Genomic DNA, 23,678 nt, shown 5'->3' with positions numbered 1-23,678 from the left:
TTTGTCAAAAAATATTCCATCATGGTAACTTGGTAGGTTCGGGGCATCCCCACTGACATCATTTTAGCTAAGCTCCACAATCCTCCATGATTCATGGATACCAAGAGCTTGTAAACCTGTTCTAAGAGTGAAATGGCACCTGCAGGCACAGCCCTTATCATGCTGTACTGTAAATGCTCAAGGGCTATTTTAGGATTTGATGATTAGGCCTACAAGTGCTTCTCAATTCTGAAGACTCAAGCACAACTCAGCTCCAGGAGGAAAGACCATTTTTGCTTTTAGCGCAATTAAAAGGCTGCAAGATACTGATTTTCAGACGTTGCAGGAAAGGAAGGAGTTCGGGTTCTAACCATGGGATTTAAGGAAGGAAAGGTGTCCGCTCAGGTGAGATGACAATGAGAAGATTTTGCTTGCTGTTAAGGAGCTCTTACCAAGCTGTTCTTAAGTCAAAGAACAGCTGATGGACACAGACAGTCGTAGAAAAACTGACAAGAGTAAATATCAGTTTCACAAGAATTAACAGATCATAAAAGACTCACTGAATATCTTATAGCTCATTTTAAGGAGTTACCATCTAAAGATTCACTGAGTCACCCTCATTTTTCCAGATTAGGCAGAGAGGCCTCGGACTACTTTTTAAATACTCCAATTCCACGTCTGAGGAAAATTCCTTCTTAGCCAATCTTACTATAGATGGAAACACCCACATCACTGTGTGCCCTAAAGAGCTTTCTCAAAGCAGCCCAATTGGAAAAAAAAAAAAAAGCATCAATAGATTAAGCTGAAGTAATTAAAACAGCATGGAAAAGCCCCAATCGTATTGAAGGGATGAGTTTGAAGTTAGCACTCAGACAACTAGTCCCCCTGACTTTGACTCTGGTTCTTCATAAAGAAAATCTATTTATTAACACGTACACACGAGTTTCAGAGAATTTGCTTCTTTCCTGGCTGCATTCTTTAGGCACATCAACTTAAGTAATAAGGGCACTGAGTATTTTTCTTCTTCAAGGTACTGACCTGGTAACCTTGGAAGAAGTTAAGAATTTCCTTAACTCCAGTATTGTAGGCCAGGCCCTGCATTCTGACCACCGTGCCAGGCTGTGGAGGGACACCGCTAAGATTAGCAGCTGTAGGGAAGTAGCCAAGACTATTGGGCGAACCTGGGGGGCTAAAGGGAGAGAAAGCACAGTGAACCAATAGAAATAGACAATGTCTAATATTTACTCTAAAAACATTAGTTACTTAAGGAAACAGACTTTCTCAAGGTGATCTTTCTTAGAATTCTTAGAATTATCTCTCCCAAGACAAGTACACCATAGCTATTCTGTCCCACAGCTCCACAAAAGCCGAAAGTTGAAAGATAGAAGGGTTAATGCAGAGTTAAATACAGGGTTTCCCCAAAGATCCAGTTCTGTCTGAGAGTCCTAAATGAAGGAAGGAGAGAAGGAAACTTCTGCAGCCACTCAACCACAAAGCACCGCTTCCAAAGCCGAGCTCATTGATGATTAACTGGCTAGTTATCAAGAATACTAAGGCATGAAAAGGCATGAACGCAAAGGAATAATAGAAACCATAGCCACAGAGACCAAAAAGTATACAAAATGATTGCTCCAAAGAATAGACTGTTTTACTCCTATACACAAATGTACAACACAGTAAGTAGAGCATAATACGACAGCAAAGTACTATAGCACCCATGAGTTATTGTTTCCAACCTGACTGAAAAAAAAATGTGTGGGGGGTGGAAAGGAACAAGTAAATTGCAAGGGATGCATAACAAACTACATCAACCACCATTAACACGAGGGGAAATTGATGATGGGTCCTCTTTGTGTATCGGGGGCAATTACCTCCAAGGAACAAAAGCCACATGAATACCTAATCATTCTTCTTCTTTTTTTAAAAAAATGTTTATTTATTTGGCCACACTGGCTCTTAGTTGTGGCACTCAGGATCTTCGTTGCCACGTGCAGGATCTTTAGTTGTGGTAGGCGGGACCTAGTTCCCTGACCAGGGATCGAACCTGGGCCCCCTGCATTGGGAGCACAGACTCTTGCGGGCCTCTCACTATTGTGGTCTCTCCCGTTGCGGAGCACAGGCTCCGGACGCACAGGCTCAGCGGCCATGGCTCATGGGCCCAGCTGCTCCGCGGCACGTGGGATCTTCCCGGACCGGGACACGAACCCGTGTCCCCTGCATCGGCAGGCGGACTCTCAAGCACTGCGCCACCAGGGAAGCCCGGGAGCACAGAGTCTTAACCACTGGACCACTAGGGAAATCCCCCTAAGCATTCTTTATGTGGTAACTCAACTAATTACTGTATTATGAAATTAGTTTCACCCTGTCCCTTACCCAATCTGTTTGCCACCACAGTTAGTTGCTAGATACCCATATTTAAAAATATGGGCTTCCCTGGTGGCGCAGTGGTTGAGAGTCCGCCTGCCGATGCAGGGGGACACAGGTTCGTGCCCCTGTCCGGGAAGATGCCACGTGCTGCGGAGCAGCTGGGCCCGTGAGCCATGGCCGGTGAGCCTGTGCTCCACAACAGGAGAGGCCACAACAGTGAGAGACCCGCATACCGCAAAAAAAAAAAAAAAAAAAAAAAAATATATACACACACACACACACACACACACAGGGAAAAAAATTTTTTTAAGTAGTCATTAGCTTAAAGAGCAATAAAGACCCACAGCTTTAGATTATTAACTCTTATAAATCATTCTAAGTAAGTAATTATCCCATTTCAAAGACAAGTAAACACATAATGGAAGGGACTAAAAATCTTTGAGATTATCTATCCTACATAATCCTAACTGATGGGTTAATAGGAATGATACCAGATGGTGAATCCAGTCCCAGACTCCATTTTATGCAAATTTTTTTTTTTTTTTTTTTTTGCGGTACGCGGGCCTCTGTTGTGGCCTCTCCCGTTGCGGAGCACAGGCTTCAGACGCGCAGGCCCAGCGACCATGGCTCACGGGCCCAGCCGCTCCGCAGCATGTGGGATCTTCCCGGACCGGGGCACAAACACGTGTCCCCTGCATCGGCAGGCGGACTCTCAACCACTGCGCCACCAGGGAGGCCCCTCAGACTCCATTTTAGTAGCACAGTAACCTTGAGCAAGTCACTTAATGTCTCTGAATTCCAATTTTATCATTTGTTAAATGGGGATTACACTTCCTAGTTTCACATAATTGTTCTATAGCTTCAATGATTTAACATATCAAATTACTCCACAAACCATAAAATACAGTAATTTCTTGTTCTATTATTATTCTCACTCTTGCTATTTCCATAATCATTCTTCCATTTCATTTCTAAAATATGGGAGCCTGAAAAAATATTACTTGACATCAAGCTGCCCATAACTTAAGTTACTAAAACAGTGATTCTCAACTTGTCTGCATATTAGAGTCACTTAGCGAGATTTTTACAACTCTCCGAGGAGAGTCTCTTTAGAGATCAAGAGTCAATCTGTGTGTAACTGTCAGAGCAAAGAGAGGGAATGCTGAACTTTAGGCCTGAGAAGGACTTTAGCCATCATTTAGCCACACCTCCTCATTTTTACAGAGATGGAAATGGAAACTAAGAGTTAAATAATTTCCCAAAGGTCACACAACCAGTTAGCTCTTCACAAAACTGAAGAACTACCCAGATTTCTCAACTTCTAGTTCAGTATTTCCCTATACAAGCACCATTCATTCAAAGACCATATTTGCTTATGTCAAATGCCTGATAGATACTAACACTAATACTCAAAGACTATCAAGACTTCTGTGTATTTTGCTGAGTTACTCAGACTTTCCACACTGGATATGAAAATCAGATCATTTCCATAGTATACAACTTACTTCTATGACTCTGACCTGGCATATTCTATGCCTCTGGTTAAAGATCTCTTATAAATTAAATCTATGTATCTCGTATTGGGTTGGCCAAAGAGTTCACTTGTTTTTTTCCGTAAGATGGCCCTAGTAGCACTTAGTTGTCTTAACTTCATTTGAAACAATTTTGTTAGATTGCATTGTGACAGCTGTCATATCAGCATGCATAAAAAAAAAAACTTATCAAAATTGGTGATTTTTGTGTAGCTATTTTAATATTGAAGATGGGAGAAAAAAAGCAACATTTCCGGCATATTATGCTTTCTTATTTCAAGAAAGGTAAAACGCAACTGAAATGCAAAAAACCATTTGTGCAGTGTACGGAGAAGGTGCTGTGACTGATCAAACGTGTCAAAAGTGGTTTGTGAAGTTTCGTGCTGGAGATTTCGAGCTGGGTGATGCTCCAAGGTCGGGTAAGACCAGTTGAAGTTGATAGTGATCAAATCGAGACATTAATGGAGAAAAATCAATGTTACACCACGCAGGAGACAGCCGACATACTCAAAATATCCAAATCAACTGCTGAAAATCATTTGCACCAGCTTGGTTATGTTAATTGCTTTAATGTTTGGGTTCCACATTAAGTTAAGCGATAAAAACTTTCTCGACCATATTTGTGCATGCAATTCTCTACTGAAACGTTCCTTTTTTTTTTTTTTTTTTTTTTTTTTTGCGGTACGCAGGCCTCTCACTGCTCTGGCCCCTCCCGCCGCAGAGAACAGGCTCCGGACGCGCAGGCTCAGCGGCCATGGCTCACCGGCCCAGCCGCTCCGCAGCATGTGGGATCTTCCCGGACCGGGGCACGAACCCGTGTCCCCTGCATCGGCAGGCAGACTCTCAGCCACTGCGCCACCAGGGAAGCCCGAAAACGTTCCATTTTTAAAACAAATTTGTGACAGGTGATAAAAAGTGGATACTGTACAATAATGTGGAATGGAAGCGATCGTGGGGCAACCACACCAAAGGCCAGTCTTCAACCAAAGAAGGTGATGTGTGTATATGGTGGGATTGGAAGGGAGTCCTCTATTATGAGCTCCTTCTGGAAGACCAAATGATTAATTCCAATAAGTACTGCTCCCAATTAGACCAACTGAAAGCAGCACCCAACGAAAAGTGTCCGGAATTAGTCAACAGAAAATGCATAATTTTTCATCAGGATAACACAAGACCGCATGTTTCTTTGATGACCAGGCAAAAATTGTTACAGCTTGGCTGGAAGGCTCTGATTCATCTGCTGTATTCACCAGACATTGCACCTTCAGATTTCCATTTATTTCGGTCTTTACAAAACTCTCTTAATGGAAAGAATTTCAATTCCCTGGAAGACTGTAAAAGGCACCCGGAACAGTTCTTTGCTCAAAAAGATAAAAACTTTTGGGAAGATGGAATTATGAAGTTGCCTGAAAAATGGCAGAAGGTAGTGGAACAAAATGGTGAATACGTTGTTCAATAAAGGTCTTGGTGAAAATGAAAAATATGTCTTTTATTTTCACTTAAAAACCAAAGGAACTTTTTGGCCAACCCAATACCTTCAAAATACAACCAAGATAAAATAAAAGTTATCTAACTAGAAATTTAAGGCTATAAATGACAATTATGTTCAGCATCTGTAGGGTAGCACCTATTCCAATGAAGCCAAAACACAATACAATTGGGATTCACATCTTTATTCTTTGCACTAGCATTATCTGCTGTAGACAACATATCTTAAGAAAAATTAAATAATCTGTATCTACCTGACAGGGCATGAGAATAAGAATTTTCTTTCAACCTAAATTCCAGGTCTTTCAGATTATTGAAATAAAAAACAGCAAGAAATAAAGTAACTTACGGAGTAAAAATGGTAGTATAGAGAGAAGGCAAACTTATACGTAGAAAATCGAATACAGTTTGCTGAATTATTACTAGAATAAGCCAGTTTGGCAAGGTTAAAAGATATAAGATCAATGCATAAAATAAATTAACTACATTTTTATACACTACAATGAACAATCCAAAATGGAAATTAGGAAATCAATTCCATTCACAATAGCATCAAAAAGAACAAAATATTTAGGAAAAAAATTTGACAAAGGAAGAGCAAGACTTGTACACTAAAAACTATGAAACACTGTTAGAAAATAAAAGATCTAAATAAATGGAAAGACAGCCCATGTTCATAAACAGAAGATTTAATTTTGTTAGAATGGCAATACTATCTCTAAATTGTACAGATTTGATGCAATAGCTATCAAAATTCCAACTGGCTTTTTTGCAGAAAATGACAAACTGAAGCTAAAACATATATGGAAATACAAATGACCCAGAATAGCCAAACTTTCTTAAAAAAGAACGAAGTAGGAAGACTTACATTTCCTAAATGCAAAACTTACTCTAAAGCTACAGTAGTCAAGATGGTGTGGTACTCCCATAAGGGTAGGCAATGATCAATAGAATAGAATTTGAGAGGTGAGAAATAAACCCTTACATTTATGGTCAATTGATTTTTTTTTTTTTTGGCCACGCTGCACAGCCCATGTGATCCCAGTTCCCCGACCAGGGATCAAACTCAGGCCCGTGACAGTGAAAACGTGGTGTCCCAATCACTGGACAGCCAGGGAATTCCCTGGTCAATTGATTTCTGATGAGGGTTCCAGGATAATTTGATGAGGAAAGAAGTCTTTTCAGTAAATGTTGCTGGAACAATGAAATATCCACATGCAAAAGGATGAATTTAGACCTCTACCTCACTCCATATAAAAAATTAATTCAAAATGATAATATACCTAAGTGTAAGAGCTAACACTACACAACTCTTAAAAGAATATGTAGTGGGCTTCCCTGGTGGCGCAGTGGTTGAGAGTCCACCTGCCGATGCGGGGGACACGGGTTCGTGCCCTGGTCTGGGAAAATCCCATGTGCCACGAAGCGGCTGGGCCCGTGAGCCATGGCCGCTGAGCCTGCGCATCTGGAGCCTGTGCTCCCCAACGGGAGAGGCCACAACAGTGAGAGGCCCGCGTACCGCAAAAAAAAAAAAAAAAAAGAATATGTAGTAATACATTTTCATGACCTTGCATTATATCTGACAACAAAAGTATAAGTGAGAAAAGAAGAAATAGATAAGCTGGACTGCATCAAAACTTAAAACTTTTGTGCTTTAAAGGACTCCAAGAAAATGAAAAGACAACCCACAGATGGGGAGAAAATATTTGTAAGTCATATAAGCTCTCCTACCTAGAATATATACAGAAATGTTACAACTAAAAAAGAGTAAGAAAAATAACTCAATTTAAAAATGTGCAGGGACTTCCCTGGTGGTCCAGTGGCTAAAACTCTGCTCTCCCAATGCAGGGGGTCCAGGTTCAATCCCTGGTCAGGAAACTAGATCCTACATGCTGCAACTAAGAGTTCACATGTCGGACTTCCCTGGTGGTGCCGTGGTTAAGGATCCGCCTGCCAATGCAGGGGACACGGGTTTGAGCGCTGGTCCGGGAAGATCCCACATGCCGCGGAGCAACTAAGCCCGTGCATCATAACTACTGAGCCTGCGCTCTAGAGCCCGCGAGCCACAACTACTGGGCCTGCGTGCCACAACTACTGAAGCCCGTGCACCTACAGCCTGTGCTCTGCAAAAAGAAAAAACACCGCAATGAGAAGCCTGCGCACCCCAACAAAGAGCGGCCCCCGCCTGCTACAACTAGAGAAAGCCCGCATGTAGCAATGAAGACCCAATGCCACCAAAAAAAAAAAGCCAGTCACAGAAGACCACATATGGTATGATTCCATTTATATGAAATATGTGAACAAGCAAATCCATAGAAACAGAAAATAGATTGATAGTTATTTAGGGATGGGGGAGGGGCAAGTAAAGTGGGTAGAAAGGAAGTGAACGGGAGTTTCTACTAATGGACACCAGGTTTCCTTTGGGGGTAATGGGTTACTCTAAAATTAGATTGTTACATTATCTAAAAATTAGTTTACACAATTGTTCTAAAATTAGCCGTGCAATTCTGTAAATACACTAAAAACCACTGAATTGTATACTTAAAATAGGTTAATTTTATGATATGTAAACTACCTTAATAAAGCTGTTTTTAGGACTTCCCTGGTGGTGCAGTGGTTAGGAATCCTCCTGTCAATGCAGAGGACATGGGTTCGAGCCCTGGTCCAGGAAGATCCCACATGCTGCGGAGCCACTGAGCCCACGCACCACAACTACTGAAGCCCACATGCCTAGAGCCCATGCTCCACAACAAGAGAAGCCACTGCAATGAGAAGCTTGCGCACAGCAACAAAGAGTAGCCCCTGCTCACCACAACTAGAGAAAGCCCGTGTGCAGCAACGAAGACACAATGCAGCAAAAAATAAATAAATTTATTTATTTAAAAAAATAAGTAAATAAATTAACTTTTCAACTAATCCAATTCAGTTAAGTACAATTTACCGTCAATGTTTGAGATATTTAATGCTTTCCATGGAAAGTTACTCAGTTATCAGAAAGTCTTAGCCTTTTTCAAATCCCATGTAATTTAAGGAATGGTAGGGAGTGCTGTATGTTATAAGGGAAACATTAAACAAAAGAATAGCTTCAAAGTATAAAGTATAAATGGATTAGGCCATCACCACAGAATAAATGGATTATGCCATCGCCACAGAATAAGGATAACGTAAAAATTATGTGCATTTGCTGGTGGTTTAGAGAAAGATAAGGAATTTTTTAACCACACCCTAAATAACAGCAAAAAGAGAGCTGTCCATCAAAACAAGACTATGCCAGTAGCTCATCCTAACATTCATTTTAAGTCATTGTTTTGGGTTTTTACCTCCATTTTATCTTTACTTAGGTTTCAGATTCTCAAGTGTCAGTATTTATCAGTCTCAGGTGTACATGGTAACAATAATGTAACTGCTACTCAAAAGCTACAGAGGATCAAAAATTGATAAAACTACAAAGGAACCCAACGGGTTAGGGGCCAAATGAGTGAGTCAATGTAACCCTGAACTCCGAGGTCCTACAGTGCATGGAGGGACTGTACCGCATCACATAAACTAACAAGGAGACTGCACTTGAGCTGGGTAAGAAACCCTGTTGGAGTTGCCTGAATGGGCAAAGAACTGGAGGGAGCTGAGAGGAAATGAAGGGAAAAAGTAAATAGCACAAGAGGGGTCTCCCCAAAGGTTTATATTCAGAAAACTGCTAGAGCATCACAGTTATGAAGACATTACTGCTGAGACTCATTCAGCAAGTCACACTGAGATTGCATTAAGAAATTACTGAGGACTTCCCTGGTGGTGCAGTGGTTAAGAATCCGCCTGCCATTGCAGGGAACACGGGTTTGATCCCTGGTTCGGGAAGATCCCACATGCTGCAGAGCAACTAAGCCCGTGCGCCACAACTACGGAGCCCACGCACCACAACTACTGAAGCCTGCATGCCTAGAGCCCGTGCTCTGCAACAAAGAGAAGCCACTGCAATGAGAAGCCCACGCACAGCAACGAAGAGTAGCCCCCCTCACCACGGCTAGATAAAGCCTGCGTGCAGCAACGAAGACCCAATGCAGCCAAAAATAAAAAAAATATTATAAAAAAAAAAAGAAAAAGAAACTACTGAATGAACACACCAGTGACTACATTATAAAGGTGGTGAAGATTTCCTCCATGGCAGTACTCCATGTTCTCTCTACGTATTTGGGTAAAAACTTTCAAACCCAATGTAGAGAAAAACTATATTTCCCTGAGAATTAATGACTTTCTTTCCTTTGAAATTATGAGTTTTGTAATTCAAGTTTCCTCCTGCTCAGAGCCTATGATTGTTATGCCAATATTAATTTAATTGCCTAAGATTCTGTTGTCAGACTATCAAATATTTCTTCCTATCTTATATTTTTTCAAATCCTAATTTACATGATCTAATTTTATAATATTCTATGTATCCTAATAACTCATAGAAAATTCTTTGTAGAGCAGGGAAAGATATGAAAATACTGAAGGCCAGGGTGTCTAACAACACAATATATACTCTATCGGAAATAATTCTCATAATACCCTTTCATCTAATAATTACAAATTACTAAACATTGGTAACACTGATGTTATCAGGTAGCATTCCAAAATAGAAGTAGTCATAGCACGATAATATTCATATTTTGAGGACCTGCCATATTTCTCTAGAGGAGAGAGAATCAAAGCATTATCTGTCCTATTAGAAAAAGAGGTTAAGGGAAAAGAATAGAAGACTATATTCTCTCCTCTGGATGAGAGGACATTAACATAGAAAACTAAAACACATTAATTAAAAAACACATAAAAAACATAGAAAATTAAAACACATACAACACAGTTACATAGAAAACATGCTGAGAAGTCTTGCAAAAAGAAATCTGGTTTCTACTTCTTGCAAAATTACTGCACCGAGCCTTTGTATTAAGGTTATTAACACCCCTAGTGTTACAAAGACCATATATTTTTGGAAAGTGACTGGAGAAACAATGTTTTAATCCTAGCAAGTGCAAAAGATGGAGTCACTTTTCACGTAGGAAATTTCTGAACTAACTTGTTCATCTGAAATGAACAATCTCAAGAAGGATGACTTTTCAACATTCTTTTTGAGTTTAAAACTGAGGCAGAAGGACGGATGATCACATCCGGATTCTCAATGTCTGTTAGCTCTTCCTAAAGGCTGTACAAGCTGCTCTGTGCATGTGCATCTACCCCTTGGAGAAAGTTTAAGTAACCAACAAATATAAAAACACTCTGGAAGGAATAAAGAAATCTTCTAAGAATCTATTTCACTGAAACTGTAAGCAAATTTAGGTACTGTCAACATAGTTTGGTAACTAAACTTAACTTACCCTAATTATGTCAAAGATTACCAAAAACAAACAAAAAACCCCCCTACTACAGTTATCATAATATGCTCCAAATACATAGTAAAGTTACAGACTGCTTACTCAAAACAAGAATTGCCCTCACAAGTAGAAATTATTTTATAAGTAATCTTTTTGCTTGATTTAAAGTATAAAATGATAACAACTGATCTTCTTACATGTTTAGAAAACAGTGACATTTTTAAGAGTAATATTTTGATGAAAAATCTAGATGAAGAAGGAAGCAAAACACACTGTTAACCGTGGACATTTGTAACAGAAGTAACAGAAGACAACAATTTCCAGAGAGGCACATTTACAGAAGTTATTATTTTGTAAACTATTTTGGCGTTCTGTTTTTTAAATGAGCTTTTGTCTTTTTGGAATAGGAATAGCATACAACATTGAAAGGTACAAATACAGAGCCAGCAGTATGACTCCATCACACCCCTCCCCCTCCAGATCAGCACCTCTCCAGAAGCAATCCCATTCTAGCTTCGTGGTTATTATGATTTGATTATTTTGAACTTAAATGGAAAATGTTTGCTAATAAAGCCATTTTGCTTTTGGTTTAAAAAAAGGCAGCTTAGGGACTTCCCTGGTGGCACAGTGGTTAAGAATCTGCCTGCCAATGCAGGGGACACGGCTTCCAGCCCTGGTCCGGGAAGATCCCACATGCCACGGAGCAACTAAGCCCATGCGCCACAACTAATGAGCCTGCGCTTTAGAGCCTGTGAGCCACAACTACTGAGCCCACGCTCTAGAGCCAGCAAGCCACAACTACTGAAGCCCGTGAGTCTAGAGCCCAAGCTCCACAAGAGAAGACCGCAATGAGGAGCCCGCACACCACAACAAAGAGTAGCCCCTGTGCAGAAACAAAGGCCCAAAGCAGCCGAAAGAAAAAGAAAAAAAAGGCGGCTTAAAAGACCACATAACACACAGTAAAGAAAATCAAAAGTCATTACTCTATATTATTAGATAAAATTCATAGACAAATGTCAATTTTTCCTTTTAGCCTACTTCAAGGTAATGTCTTAAAGATATACCAAGGAATGCTTAAATAGGGCAATGGAGGCAAAATAGGTTTATCAACATTGACACATGTGTTTTAGTTAAGTTCTGCTTTAACTAAAGTCATTAATGCTTAAGAATAAGGTGCTTAATTTAAAGATATATTGGGCACATAAATAGCAACAAGTGAAAGAAATGATCTCTAGGTTTTTGTGCTTTAAAATGTTCTGCGGGTAAGGGTATAGCAGGGTACGCATGGAAACAGATGATACAAGATTGGGAAATATTGATATTGTTGAAATTGGGTAATAGATATTCTCCCAAATTATGTTAGTTTGAAAATTTCTGTAATAGATTCTTTTAAAGTTATGCTTGAAAATAACATGTATAATACCATCCCCATTTTGTAAGAAAAAAAAATCCATAGGGAAAAAAACCTTACACATTGAAATCAATCAAGTGTTTTGGGTAATGAAAATTTTTTTCCTTGACCTTCACTGCACTTGATAATTTTCTACAACGCTGAAAAGAATTTTAAGAATATTTTAAATTCCCTGAACTGCTCATCATATGAATAAGGTCTTTAGACTAACAAATGACTATTCCATGAAACTACACTGAATTCTCAGGGACTGATAGTATAGACTGAATTGCCCACAGCAGTTCCTGCTTACATCATTTAGCCATGTCATTCAAACTAAAAAAAAAAAGTTGTTCCCACCAACAAAAATTATCTGGTGCTTCTCCGTTATAACAACATTGCCTGATATTGCATTAATATTGCATTGTTACAATGTTCTAGTATAATTTCACTGCATGCTGAGTTCCAGTTTGCATTTGTGGCACTAAATGTTTAAGTTATAAAAAGAATTTTTTTAAAACAAGAACTTTTTCTTAGTCCTATCAGAAAGCTTTTGGGACTTCCCTGGTGGTCCAGTGGTAAAGAATCCGCCTTTCAATGCAGGGGATTCAAGTTCGATCCCTGGTCAGGGAACTAAGATCCCACATGCGGTGGGGCAGCTAAGCCCACGTGCCACAACTACTGAGCTCCCGCGCCTCAGAGAGAGAGCCTGCATGCCACAAACTACAGAGCCCATGTGCTCTGGAGCCTGTCCTGCAACGAAAGATCCCACATGCATCAAGGAAGGCCCCGCGTTCTGCAACTAAGATCTGATGCAGCCAAAAATAAATAAATAAAATATATACTAAAAAAAAGAAAGCTTTCAATGAGTAAATTAGAAAGTAAATTTAACTTTACATTTGGTTGTCAAATGTTACCACTGTGAGAAACTAGTTAAAGTGTATATGGGATGCCTCTGTACTGTTTGTTACAACCTTATGAACCTATACTTATCTCAATAACAAAAGGAAACTGGAATAAGAAAGCCAAGTGTTCAAAATAGGAAATGCATGCATCTCTCAGAGGCTTGGTATTCTTTTTGGCTCAGGTGCAAAGAATTTCAGAATAGAATACAAGAACACCACACAACAAACCAAGCATTGCAGAATGCCTCAATATTACTAAACATACGTATTCAATGCTTGGGTAGAAAGAATGATTTTACAAGTAATGGTTATCTGAAAAAATAAAAGTCCCCTCGCACACCTCCCAAACCTTTCTCATGGGTATGCAAATAAAGCATCAATCATTAAAAATGTCAAACATCCCTTGCCCTCTCTTTTGGTTCAAGGTGATATGTTATTATTTATAACATATAAAAGACATTAACATAAATGTCTTTTGTATATCTATTGCCTCACCTACAAAAGGTGAGGCAACGGATATACAAAAGACATTTACGTTAATCCACCTTTCTTTAAATCACACGACATTTCTTTGAAGACTCAGCATGTTTCTTACGTGTGCTACAGCTTTGATGCAAAAGAGAATATTCTTTTCTAAGAAAAATGAGCGGTCAGAACAAAAGGTAGGACTTTATGTAATGGGAGAGACAAGGTGTGAAAACAGAGTTCTGAGTAATAAGCAGGGTGGGCATGAACAGATAGTCCCTTCTAATTCTTTTGTACCCTGGGCTAAGCTCTGGGATACTGGGTAACCGAAATCTTCTTCCAAGGGGTGAAAGGAAAAACCAATGTTCATAATCAGAAAATAGAACCACTTGCTTTAACTTCACTTGCTCTTCAAGATGCTGTTGTTACAGCCACACATTTAAACTGCTAAAAACTCATTTAACAATAAACAAAAAGAAAGCAATTCACTGGTTCACTGTTTTCTCCTTAAATGTTCCTCAAGTAACCCAAATCCTTATGATGAAATACCCGTCATAGGTTCTATCTCCAAATATACCAAGTTAGAGGAAATAAAATAAGAACAAATGCCTGCTAGCTGAAGGAGCCCTTTGAAGTCACTGACTTTGCACAGGGATGAACTCTGTCAGCTACTCTACACCAGAAAGGGTCCATATTTCATTAACCCTAATATTCCCAGTATGTCGCACACAGAGGTACTAAATTATAGTTTGCCCAGATAAATTCAAAGTTAAAAACAGTAAAACCAGTTACTTTTTTTGAGGGGCATACTTTTAAAAGTCTGCAAAATGTTAGCATATTGATGTTTTAAAGTAATGAACATGTTGCATAATCTGAAGTCAAACGGACATATTTCATTTAAAAAGTGGATAACACATTTTAAATCAACTATACTCCAATAAATTTTTTTTTTTTTTTTTTTTTTGCGGTACTCTGGCCTCTCACTGCTGTGGCCTCTCCTGTTGCGGAGCACAGGCTCCGGAAGCGCAGGCTCAGCGGCCATGGCTCACGGGCCCAGCCGCTCCGCGTCACGCGGGATCTTCCCGGACCGGGGCACGAACCCGTGTCCCCTGCATCAGCAGGCGGACTCTCAACCACTGCGCCACCAGGGAAGCCCAATAAAAATTTTTTAAAAATTAAAAAAAAAAAGTGGAGGGACAATATTGTGTAATAGACCATAATGGAAAAGAATATATAACTGAATCACTTTGCTGTACAGCAGAAATTAACACAATACTGTAAATCAATATACTTCAATGAAATATAAAAAAAAATGGAGGGAATTTATTTTTTTTTTTATTTAAAAAGAGACAAACTCCAGAGCTTCTGATTTAATATCTTGTTTTAGCCTAAAGTTTGCTATCTCACACTTTCCTACGTATCAGAGAATAGGCCAAAATATACTTAAACATTTACATCACAGAGCCTCAAATGCCTTACAGTCATGTGATGTTAGAAATTAATGGCTTTCTCCCAAAACTGTAAAATATTTTATCATTTTTGGAATTTGCTTTTTAAATTATTACAGATTTTAAGTATGGTTAACAGCACATCCCCATGTTTGGACACTTTGTGTCAGTAATTTCACTAGAATTAGGGAAATGTAAATTGAAAGTGAACCATACTAGGAGTTATTTGGAAATATTAATTTAAATATAACATACATGACTTTTGATTTAAAAATCCCACTCCTGTGAAATTGTTCTACAGAAATAGAAGTATTTAAAGATCAATACGAGTTTGTTTAACAGAAAAATAAAATTAAATGTCTATAAAAATAAAGGAATTGTTAAATTATGATATATTTTCATTCTTGGGATATCATATGGAAGTTACAAGAGTGAGGTAAATATACAGATATTCCTTAGGGAAGAAGTCAATGACATACTGGCAAGTTAAAACAAACAAACAGACAAAACAAAACAGTGGGCAGTATGTTAGTACGCCACATTATTACAAGCACACAGATACGTGTATGTTATCAAACTGATAGCCGTGGTTACTTTTGGACTTGGTGTTGTGTAGAATGGGAGTCTACTTTTACTCACTACTTCTATCCTCTTAGACTTAATAATGAGGACATTACAAACTTTAAAACCACTAGTAGAAAAAAAAAAACCCACTAGTAGAAAAAAATTAACATATAAGCAGGGACCCAAAATTACAGGAGCTATTAAGCCAGAAATGTCAGTTCCGCTTGCCTTTGGGGCTTCAATTCAAGACTCAAGTTCCCATCTCACTGTGATGGAAAACTCTTTCTAAGAGATTCCTTCTTTTAACAGTGCCCAGATAGCAAGGCAATGGTGGAATTGGATACTCTGCAAGTGTATTATAGGCACAAGAAATTGCACCAGGCATCCAGTGGCACAACGCATTCCACTCCTGACATTCTGATGGTGTCAGACAAGAAGACAGAGATCTTTCTTATAACCAGAGCCACTACCAGCAAGTGACTGTCACAGGGTCTAGAGAAGGTGACAGATTGGGATTGGGCTGGGTGTCTGACGCTACTCAACCATGAACAATTAACAATTACTCATGCTTCTGAGACCTTTTTCAAGCTTTCAAAAGATGGCCAGCTGATGGTTATCATGGCTTTCTCCCTATTCTTCTTCCCCAGGAGAATAAAGAACATTTTCAAAAAACAAAACAAAACAAACAAAAAGAATATTTTCAATAGCATTAATGCATGTTTTTAAAATTTCTAAAAAAATTAAACAAATTTAATTAATAGTGGCTACCAGCTTCACTGCTACCAAGATTCCAAAGTTCTTGCTCCCTATTGGGAAACTGCAGATGGAGAGAGAATAAAAAATACAGTGTGACAGGGAATCCCCTGGCGGTCCAGTGGTTAGGACCCCGCACCTCCACTGCAGGGAGCCTGGGTTCGATCCCTGGTCGGGGAATTAAGATCCTGCAAGTCACGAAGCAAGGCCAAAAAAACAAATAAACAAACCAAAAAAACCACACAGAGATCAGATAGGTAAGTTCCAGGCCACTTATCAAAAACCTCACATACACATTGGTGGATGTACTCAAAACATACATTTTAAATAGCTTGAGAAGGAAAAAACAAGGCCTGGTATACTTTAAAAAGTTTTTGAGCAATATTGCTTGTGCCAAAGTAAAATTTTATTTTAATAAAGTGAACTGGTTAGTAGCTAAACAAAGACTTTTTTTTTGGCTTTGCAGCATGTGGGATCTTCCCCAACCAGGGATCGAACCTGGGCCCCCTCCAGTGGAGGTGCGGCGTCCTAATCAATGGACCGCCAGGGAAGTCCAAACAAAGACTTTAAAAAAAAAAATTTTTTTTTTTTTTGAAAAGAAAATTGAGAATGAGAGGTTATTATATATACAAGTTAGAATCACAGGCAATCAGACCTGGGAGGGACTCCAAAAGCGTGGCTGACCTCATCATTTTGTAACAACCAGAAAGGTCAAGTGAATTGCCTCAGGTAGAAGAACAGATGAGACCAAAACTCGGGTCTCCCAATTTCCAGACTGACAAATTTCTCTCCATTATATCCTGTTGCCTCCAAGAAATTGAGGACAACTAAAAATAATCAGATTTAAAATATGTTGATTCTAATAAAGTACTGAATAATCTCATTCTGGACTTGTTAGTAAAGATTTAGAGAGGAAAGAATACAAGCCCTATAAAATTTAAAACAACAGTTTTTATTTATTTTGGGTTGACATGAATTCATGGTACTTAAAAATATAACTGTCATCATCATGGATTTTCCCGTTTTGTAATTCATTCACATGATACTGCCACCCTATTAGAATGATTACTGTGCTACTAACAACCCTAAAATAGAAGGAAAAATGGAAAGTTGTATACACACGTAACCTAAAATATCATGCTGTCAATAGATGGTTAAAAAATAAACATTTTGGTTTGTCTTGAAACAACCTTCTTGGTCAGAGATATGACCAGAAACCGTTGCCGGTCATGCTAACCTTCAACGTGGCAGACAACATTCTTTTGTGAACTCAGGCAGCGGCTATTAAAGGAGTCCTTTGTTTCTGTCCCTCATTTCCACTTCCATCAGAGCCTTACCTGGGATAGTACGCTGTGTAGTTCATGAAGAGCTGGGTGCCTGCTGGGTAGTATGCTGTGGAGGGCTGCAGTGCTCGTGGATTCAAGAGCACAGAGGGCTGATAAATGGCAGCTTCAGGAGGAATAACTGCTGCAGGAGCTGGAAATGTGTAGGAGGGAGGAGACAGGCCTAAATAAGCAAAGAGAGAGACCTTGAGATATATTTGTAGTAGTTGACACATCTGCTAGCACTAAAGCTACAAGGTCGCTGTTCCATATATACATTCGAAAGAAAGAGACCAGTTCTGTATACCATCCCAAGCATCTTCCTTTTGGTTATATAGATAACACCTAGAAGCAATCTCAAATCTCACACACGCCGTCAACCTAAAGAACGGTTCTTATTCTGAAATTTGGAAAAACCAGTATCAAGTGGACTTTCAAGTCTTCGCAACCATTTCATGACACATGATTTTTTTCCCCCCACTCCTAAGTGCCAGTTACCACAAAGTAACTCTTTGAGGAAAGAAACATGGGACAGACTGACATTTAGTGTAACTTCAGACCAAAAGCTGGGTTTTTTCCCCCTTTGAGCACTAGGCTGCTAGTTCATATTGTTATCTACTCTATACGACAACACGAAGACAGTTATGACAAAACACTATTCACCAGGACCATGTATTATGCCAAAGCATAGATTGTGCCAGAGTAAACTGACCCAAAAGGAGTAGATTAACTCTGGATCATGTACACTTCAAGGCAACCCGGAAGATGGGTTTTTGACGCTAATCTACATCTTCAGACCAGTCTAAAAAATAAAAAAATCCAATCTGGGAGATAACCCTGAAGAAATATATGTGCAAGTCTTCCTGAGAGTCAGTTGATTCAGATTAAATAGAAAGTAGAAAGGATGGAATTCCTTTGTCTTCTGGTTATGCAACATCTTCAAGGCCCAGTAACTCACTTAAGTCAGACCACTTGCTGGTCACTAGCTTTAATGTGTAGGATGAACACAACTCTCCAAGCCATCTGCACCCAACAGAAGAGATAACTGAGAGGTTGACTGAATTTGGAATTCCTGACTTTAATTTTCAAACCTAGAACCACCTAATAGATGTTGCAAATAGCTCAAGCCCACTGGATAATTTTCACAGGAAAATCTCTACTGTCTTTTGCTCTTCTTACGAGCTTTTATATGTCTATGGAGATGAGTGAGTCAGCTGAATATGGGTACATAAACCCAAGACCTGGGAATTCCCTGGTGGCCTGGTGGTTAGGATTCCAGGGCTTTCACTGCTATGGCCCAGGTTCAACGCCTGTCAGGGAACTGAGGTCCTGAAAGCTGTGCGGCACGGCCAAAAAAACCCAAAAACAGACAAACAAACAAAAAAACCCAAGACCAACATATTGATTTCATATTCAGTTTTTGGGTACCTCCTTCATACCCATCAAAAATTGCTACATGGTAGATACCTAATGTAGGTAATTTTAAAATTATGATCCCTGGCCTAAAAGAGTCCACAAAAAGGACAAACAGAGCAAACCGAGGCACCTAAGTCATAAAGAGATTGTCACCTAAAGCGAGTTGGCAGGTAAAAAAAAGTCCAGTAGAACAAGCATATTAGCATGTATAAATTAGAATTCTGATTTTTTAATGAGTGAACTCTTCCACTAAATTGACAAATGGCCAAATTTTAAATAAAATTTTTAGAAAGTATTAAAAGATATGGAAATATATTTTATGTAAAAATGCATTTAGATTAAAAAAAATTTTTTTTTTTTTTTTTTTTGGCCACGCACTGTGCAGCATGCGGGATCTTACTTCCCCAAAGAGGGACTGAAACCGTGGCCCCTGCAGTGGAAGTGCAGAGTCTTAACCACTGGACTGCCAGGGAAATTATTATTATTTTAGGGCTTGTGAGGGGGAAAAGGGAAGAAGTAAAAATCTTACAAAGTCTGTAATGACGACTTTTCCACCAGGAAGAGAGGAGTGAAAGGATATCACAGCAAAAGAATTTGGGTTATACATGATGGAGAAATTCCCTTATCTCATAATGCTTGACAGATTATCAGTACGGGAAATTGTAAAAGTTACTGATATTATCAGTGGTTTATGGACAGGAAACCTCCAACTAAGATTACATTAAGATATCCACTTAAGCCCAATCATGAATTTTTAAACCTTGATACTCATTAATGATCAACTCTTAGATATCCACCAATAGCAAGCAGCAGATAAATGGAACATTAGCAGTTAGGCATTCCAAGGCAAATAAAGGATTAAGCCCTACTGAATGTCCTAGGAATACTACTTTATCAAATAGGTTTATTGGTGTAGATCCCTCTTTACTAGAAAGTGATGTCTTAACGTTCCCCACTTTATTGGAATCAAGCACATAATCCAGTTTACTTTCTCGGTTATCTTTGGACTGTATTCCAAGTGCTACTTTCTTTAAACATACCCAGCATGCTTCCTAACAAGGTATGTCTTACTCAAAAGTGAAAACTTGGTCAGAAAATTCAAGTTTTAAACATCAGATCCCCAAATGTTCCTTAGTCACAAACCAGAACTTGGTCTCCCGACTAAAGGGCTTATTCCTCTCAAACAGGATTCCAGATGGCGTGCACCCAGGTGCCAATGAGCAACAGCATGGCTTGATATTAAGCACTGATCCTGCGATCCAATGGTAACTTTGGCTAATTTATTTACGCATTTGTTTTTTTTTGTTTTTTTTACTAACTTGCTCATTCCAGATATCCTGGAGAGCAAGAGGGATGCTCTTCAGGTTATCCTTCCCCCAAAATACTTACTGCTCAAAAAAATTAAAAATGCAAAATGGGCATCAACTTGCCCTTCTTTAAAAAACACAAAACAAAAAAGCTTAATGTGTTGCAGGAAAAAAAAAAAGGATCTGTCCATACTTATTTTACCTTTAAATGTTATGTATTTAATATGTAATATTTATTACGTATTAAAATATCTACATAGCCAGGTTGTCTCCCAGAGTCAGTGCTTATCTTGAGCACACTAAGCTTCAGAAATCAAGTGCTTATCACTGGAAAAGCAAGAATATAATTTGAAAGGAGGTATTTGTAGAATCTCTAATTATGGGTGTCCACAACCAAGGTCTTAAATGATTACCAGATACTACCGATTTCAGATGGGAAAGACTTATGTAACCACCTCACCTGCCTTAGAAAGAACCAGGGGCACAGAAAGTTATGAAAGCAGCTTAAGCACCTACCAGCATATAGCGTAGAATAGCGCCAAGACCCAAGAAAAACTTACATGGTAACTTACATGGCGGTGGGGATAAGCCATTTCGATTTAAAGTGCCCCCCATTAACACAAAGTTCATCTCCTCAGCTGAACACTGAAAGACTTCAACATATCTGTCCTTCATGGTTTTTTTATGACACTTCTGTGCAGCCATAAATGCTCTGTCCGCAGACTTCATCTGGATAAAGGCATCTCCTGATGGGCGTCCCTGAGCACGTGGGGGAAGAATAAAAACAAAAGGAGACTGTCTCCTTCAACAAGGAAGTGGTTGCTTACAAAACATGCACAGTGACAATCACCCATAGTACAGACATTTTAGCCATAACATCTGGGTGACAGTATGATCTACTGAAATCACACTTATGTTTCATCACCTAATCAACAGAATTGCCCACAAAACCTTGAAGAAATAGTTTTGAGAGCTCATAGCTGAATGTGATCCTTTTTGATTTTTATCGATTAGAATTAGATTTATGGACTTTGAAAACGTCTCCTTGTGACTGCAGTTTCAAAGCAGAGGCTTGTATACTGGGTTTTTCCTTTCTGAAAAGTCCGATTAAATCTTACTCAATTGAGAAAAGCTAGTAACAGAACCAGTATTAGAGCTTATGCATCCTCCTACATGAAACTGAACAAACCACTGCTCTCTTTTGTCTTTCAAGTCTGTCTCTCACTGACCTGCAACATCTCTTCCCCTTCTCCCTGAAGCCTAGATTGGAATGTGGCTTGTGGATAGGGAAGGAGGAGAGGAACTGGGAGTTGCAAAGCACAGTGAAGGGTGGTGAGAGCTGTTATCATCAGCATTGCTTGGGAGCCCTTCTCTCACCTCTTCCCTTGCATCTCTGTTTTAAACCTTGGCCGACAGATGTTTATAGACATTTCCTCTATTACTAATAGCTTGCTAAAAATCCTATTTAAAACAAAGCTGGTAGATGTCTGCTCCACAGAACCAGAATGCCTTAGTTTTCTTTAGCATAGACATTTTATGGGAGAGAAAAAAGGCACAACCAGCTTATAAGACTCCTTTTTTATTTTATGGATTTCTTTAAAGTCTCTAAGGGACTAGTTATTGCAAATTGTTACCATGCAAGTTACCATAAGAGTTACCATACCAGGGAAGTTAAGGACACCAGGGAAACCCAGTCCAAGATGGAAAACTAACATCTTCGAGGCAGCTAAGAGCTTGTCCATCATCAAAGAAGCATTTCTCCCAAGTGTAGTCAAACAGGTCCCAGGGTCAATGAGAGGCAAATCTGTCTACTGTTGTTAATCATAGAGTAATAGTAGCCCCTAGGTTATTAGAAGTGGTGACTCAGAGAGAACCCAAACAATTCCCTGGTGATGCTGAACTGCGGGGAATTTTATCCAAAACGAATCCCATCAGTGAAGCATGCCGAGAGGACTCCTAGTCAGATAAAATGCTGCATAGCTTCATATTGACGTGAGAGTTAGAATGAGCATGTGCTGGAGTGGAACACCAAACAGAGGCTCAATGTTTTCTGATTCCTTGTACCCAGTGGCATGCACTTTCCAGTGAGACAGGATTATGGTTATGAATGTGACCAAATCATCACATGAAAAGAGAAAGTGGGAAACTAGCAGTTTAGAAAAAATTGGTGTTTTTAATACAAACCTATATTCAGACTACGATGCACAGAAAACATCTTATTTTCAAAAATTGATACAACTTCGCTTTTAATAAGGAGTTCCAACATTTTAATTAGAACTACGTGCTTTATGGGTTTTTAAAGTTCTGTCCTGCTTATGATGGCACAAAATACTGGCAAACTGCCCAGCAACTAATATAATTAATTTTATTTAAAAAATGAGAGACACCAAGCCAGGAACTACTTTTAATATGCTTAGAATATATATTGCATACTATAAGAAGCTGATCAGATTTTGATAGAGGATTCTCAACAATTAATTCACTAACACATCTGAGCGCCTTTTAAGATCACATAGTGTTCTAGGTGGTATAGATACAAGTTATTTTGGAGTTTGTACTCTACTGAATGTAATTTGGTATCTACTATATATATGTGAAATAAAATAAGTCATTTCTAAACAGTCTATGGATACAAAATACTTGGGAGCACAGACATGCTCATTGGTTTATATATTGTCTATGATTGCTTTCACACTACAGCAGCAGAGCTGCAGACTTCAGTAACTGCAACAGTAAAATGTTGTATTAGACTGGTAATGTATTTGTCTCCTACCCGATGCTATTGATAATTCGATGGATATATGTGATGATGGAATCAGAGCTGAATTTGAATTACCATACCAATGATAGCATTCTTTCCGGAGTTCATCTTAAAGACCCCTTGCATTTATAGTTAAATCTTTCCTTTAAGACTTACTATACAACTGATGAACATTTGTTATCTTTTTATTGGAAGGGTGTATTTAATAAGAATAAGCAAATCAGTTTTCCAGTAAGTGACTTTCTTACCTGGTGATTCAATACCATGTGGACCCCATGAGTCCGAATATCGGTGGAAAATTCCCCCAGAAAGTCCAGGATATCCTCAATTGTGGCTGCATAGGGAAGACCTCGAAGGCGTATACAGTCTCTAATGTTTGTAGGGGGCACAAATTGCTGAGGTAGTACTGGAATAATGGGAGGGGTTGGAAGTGGAATGAGAGGGGCCGAGGAGAATCGATTCAGCACCTGTACTCAAAGCAAAATAGAAGTGGTTTAGAGCCCTGCTACTCCAATGTTGTCTGCAGACCAGTGCTGACATCCCTGGAGAACTGCTAGAAATGCATAATCTCAGCTCCACCCTGACCTAGTCTATATGAATCTGCAGTTTAACAAGATCCCCAGGTGATCCACAAGC

General features: G+C 39.1%; 1 protein-coding gene across 7 annotated transcripts in view; it reads right to left on the bottom strand.

The window, feature by feature from the left end:
* Positions 1–23,678, bottom strand: part of ESRP1 (epithelial splicing regulatory protein 1) — a 57,212-nt gene that overhangs the window by 9,300 nt on the left and 24,234 nt on the right. For 2 of the 7 annotated variants that reach the window (XM_059994918.1, XM_059994915.1), the window contains 4 exons: positions 23,291–23,509; positions 20,842–21,040; positions 17,574–17,742; positions 1,018–1,168 (listed from right to left, as the gene is read on the bottom strand). In XM_059994918.1, coding sequence (XP_059850901.1) covers positions 1,018–1,168; positions 17,574–17,742; positions 20,842–21,040; positions 23,291–23,509 — 738 coding nt within the window. The remainder of the gene's footprint in view (positions 1–1,017; positions 1,169–17,573; positions 17,743–20,841; positions 21,041–23,290; positions 23,510–23,678) is intronic. The other 5 variants (XM_059994916.1, XM_059994917.1, XM_059994913.1 and 2 more) reach the window with 4 other exon arrangements.

The sequence above is a fragment of the Delphinus delphis genome, chromosome 17 (assembly GCF_949987515.2).
Source record: "Delphinus delphis chromosome 17, mDelDel1.2, whole genome shotgun sequence".
Classification (NCBI taxonomy): Eukaryota; Metazoa; Chordata; class Mammalia; order Artiodactyla; family Delphinidae; genus Delphinus; species Delphinus delphis.
The sequence above is the reverse complement of the archived record's forward strand: the minus strand, read 5'-3'. Positions and strand labels throughout refer to the sequence as shown.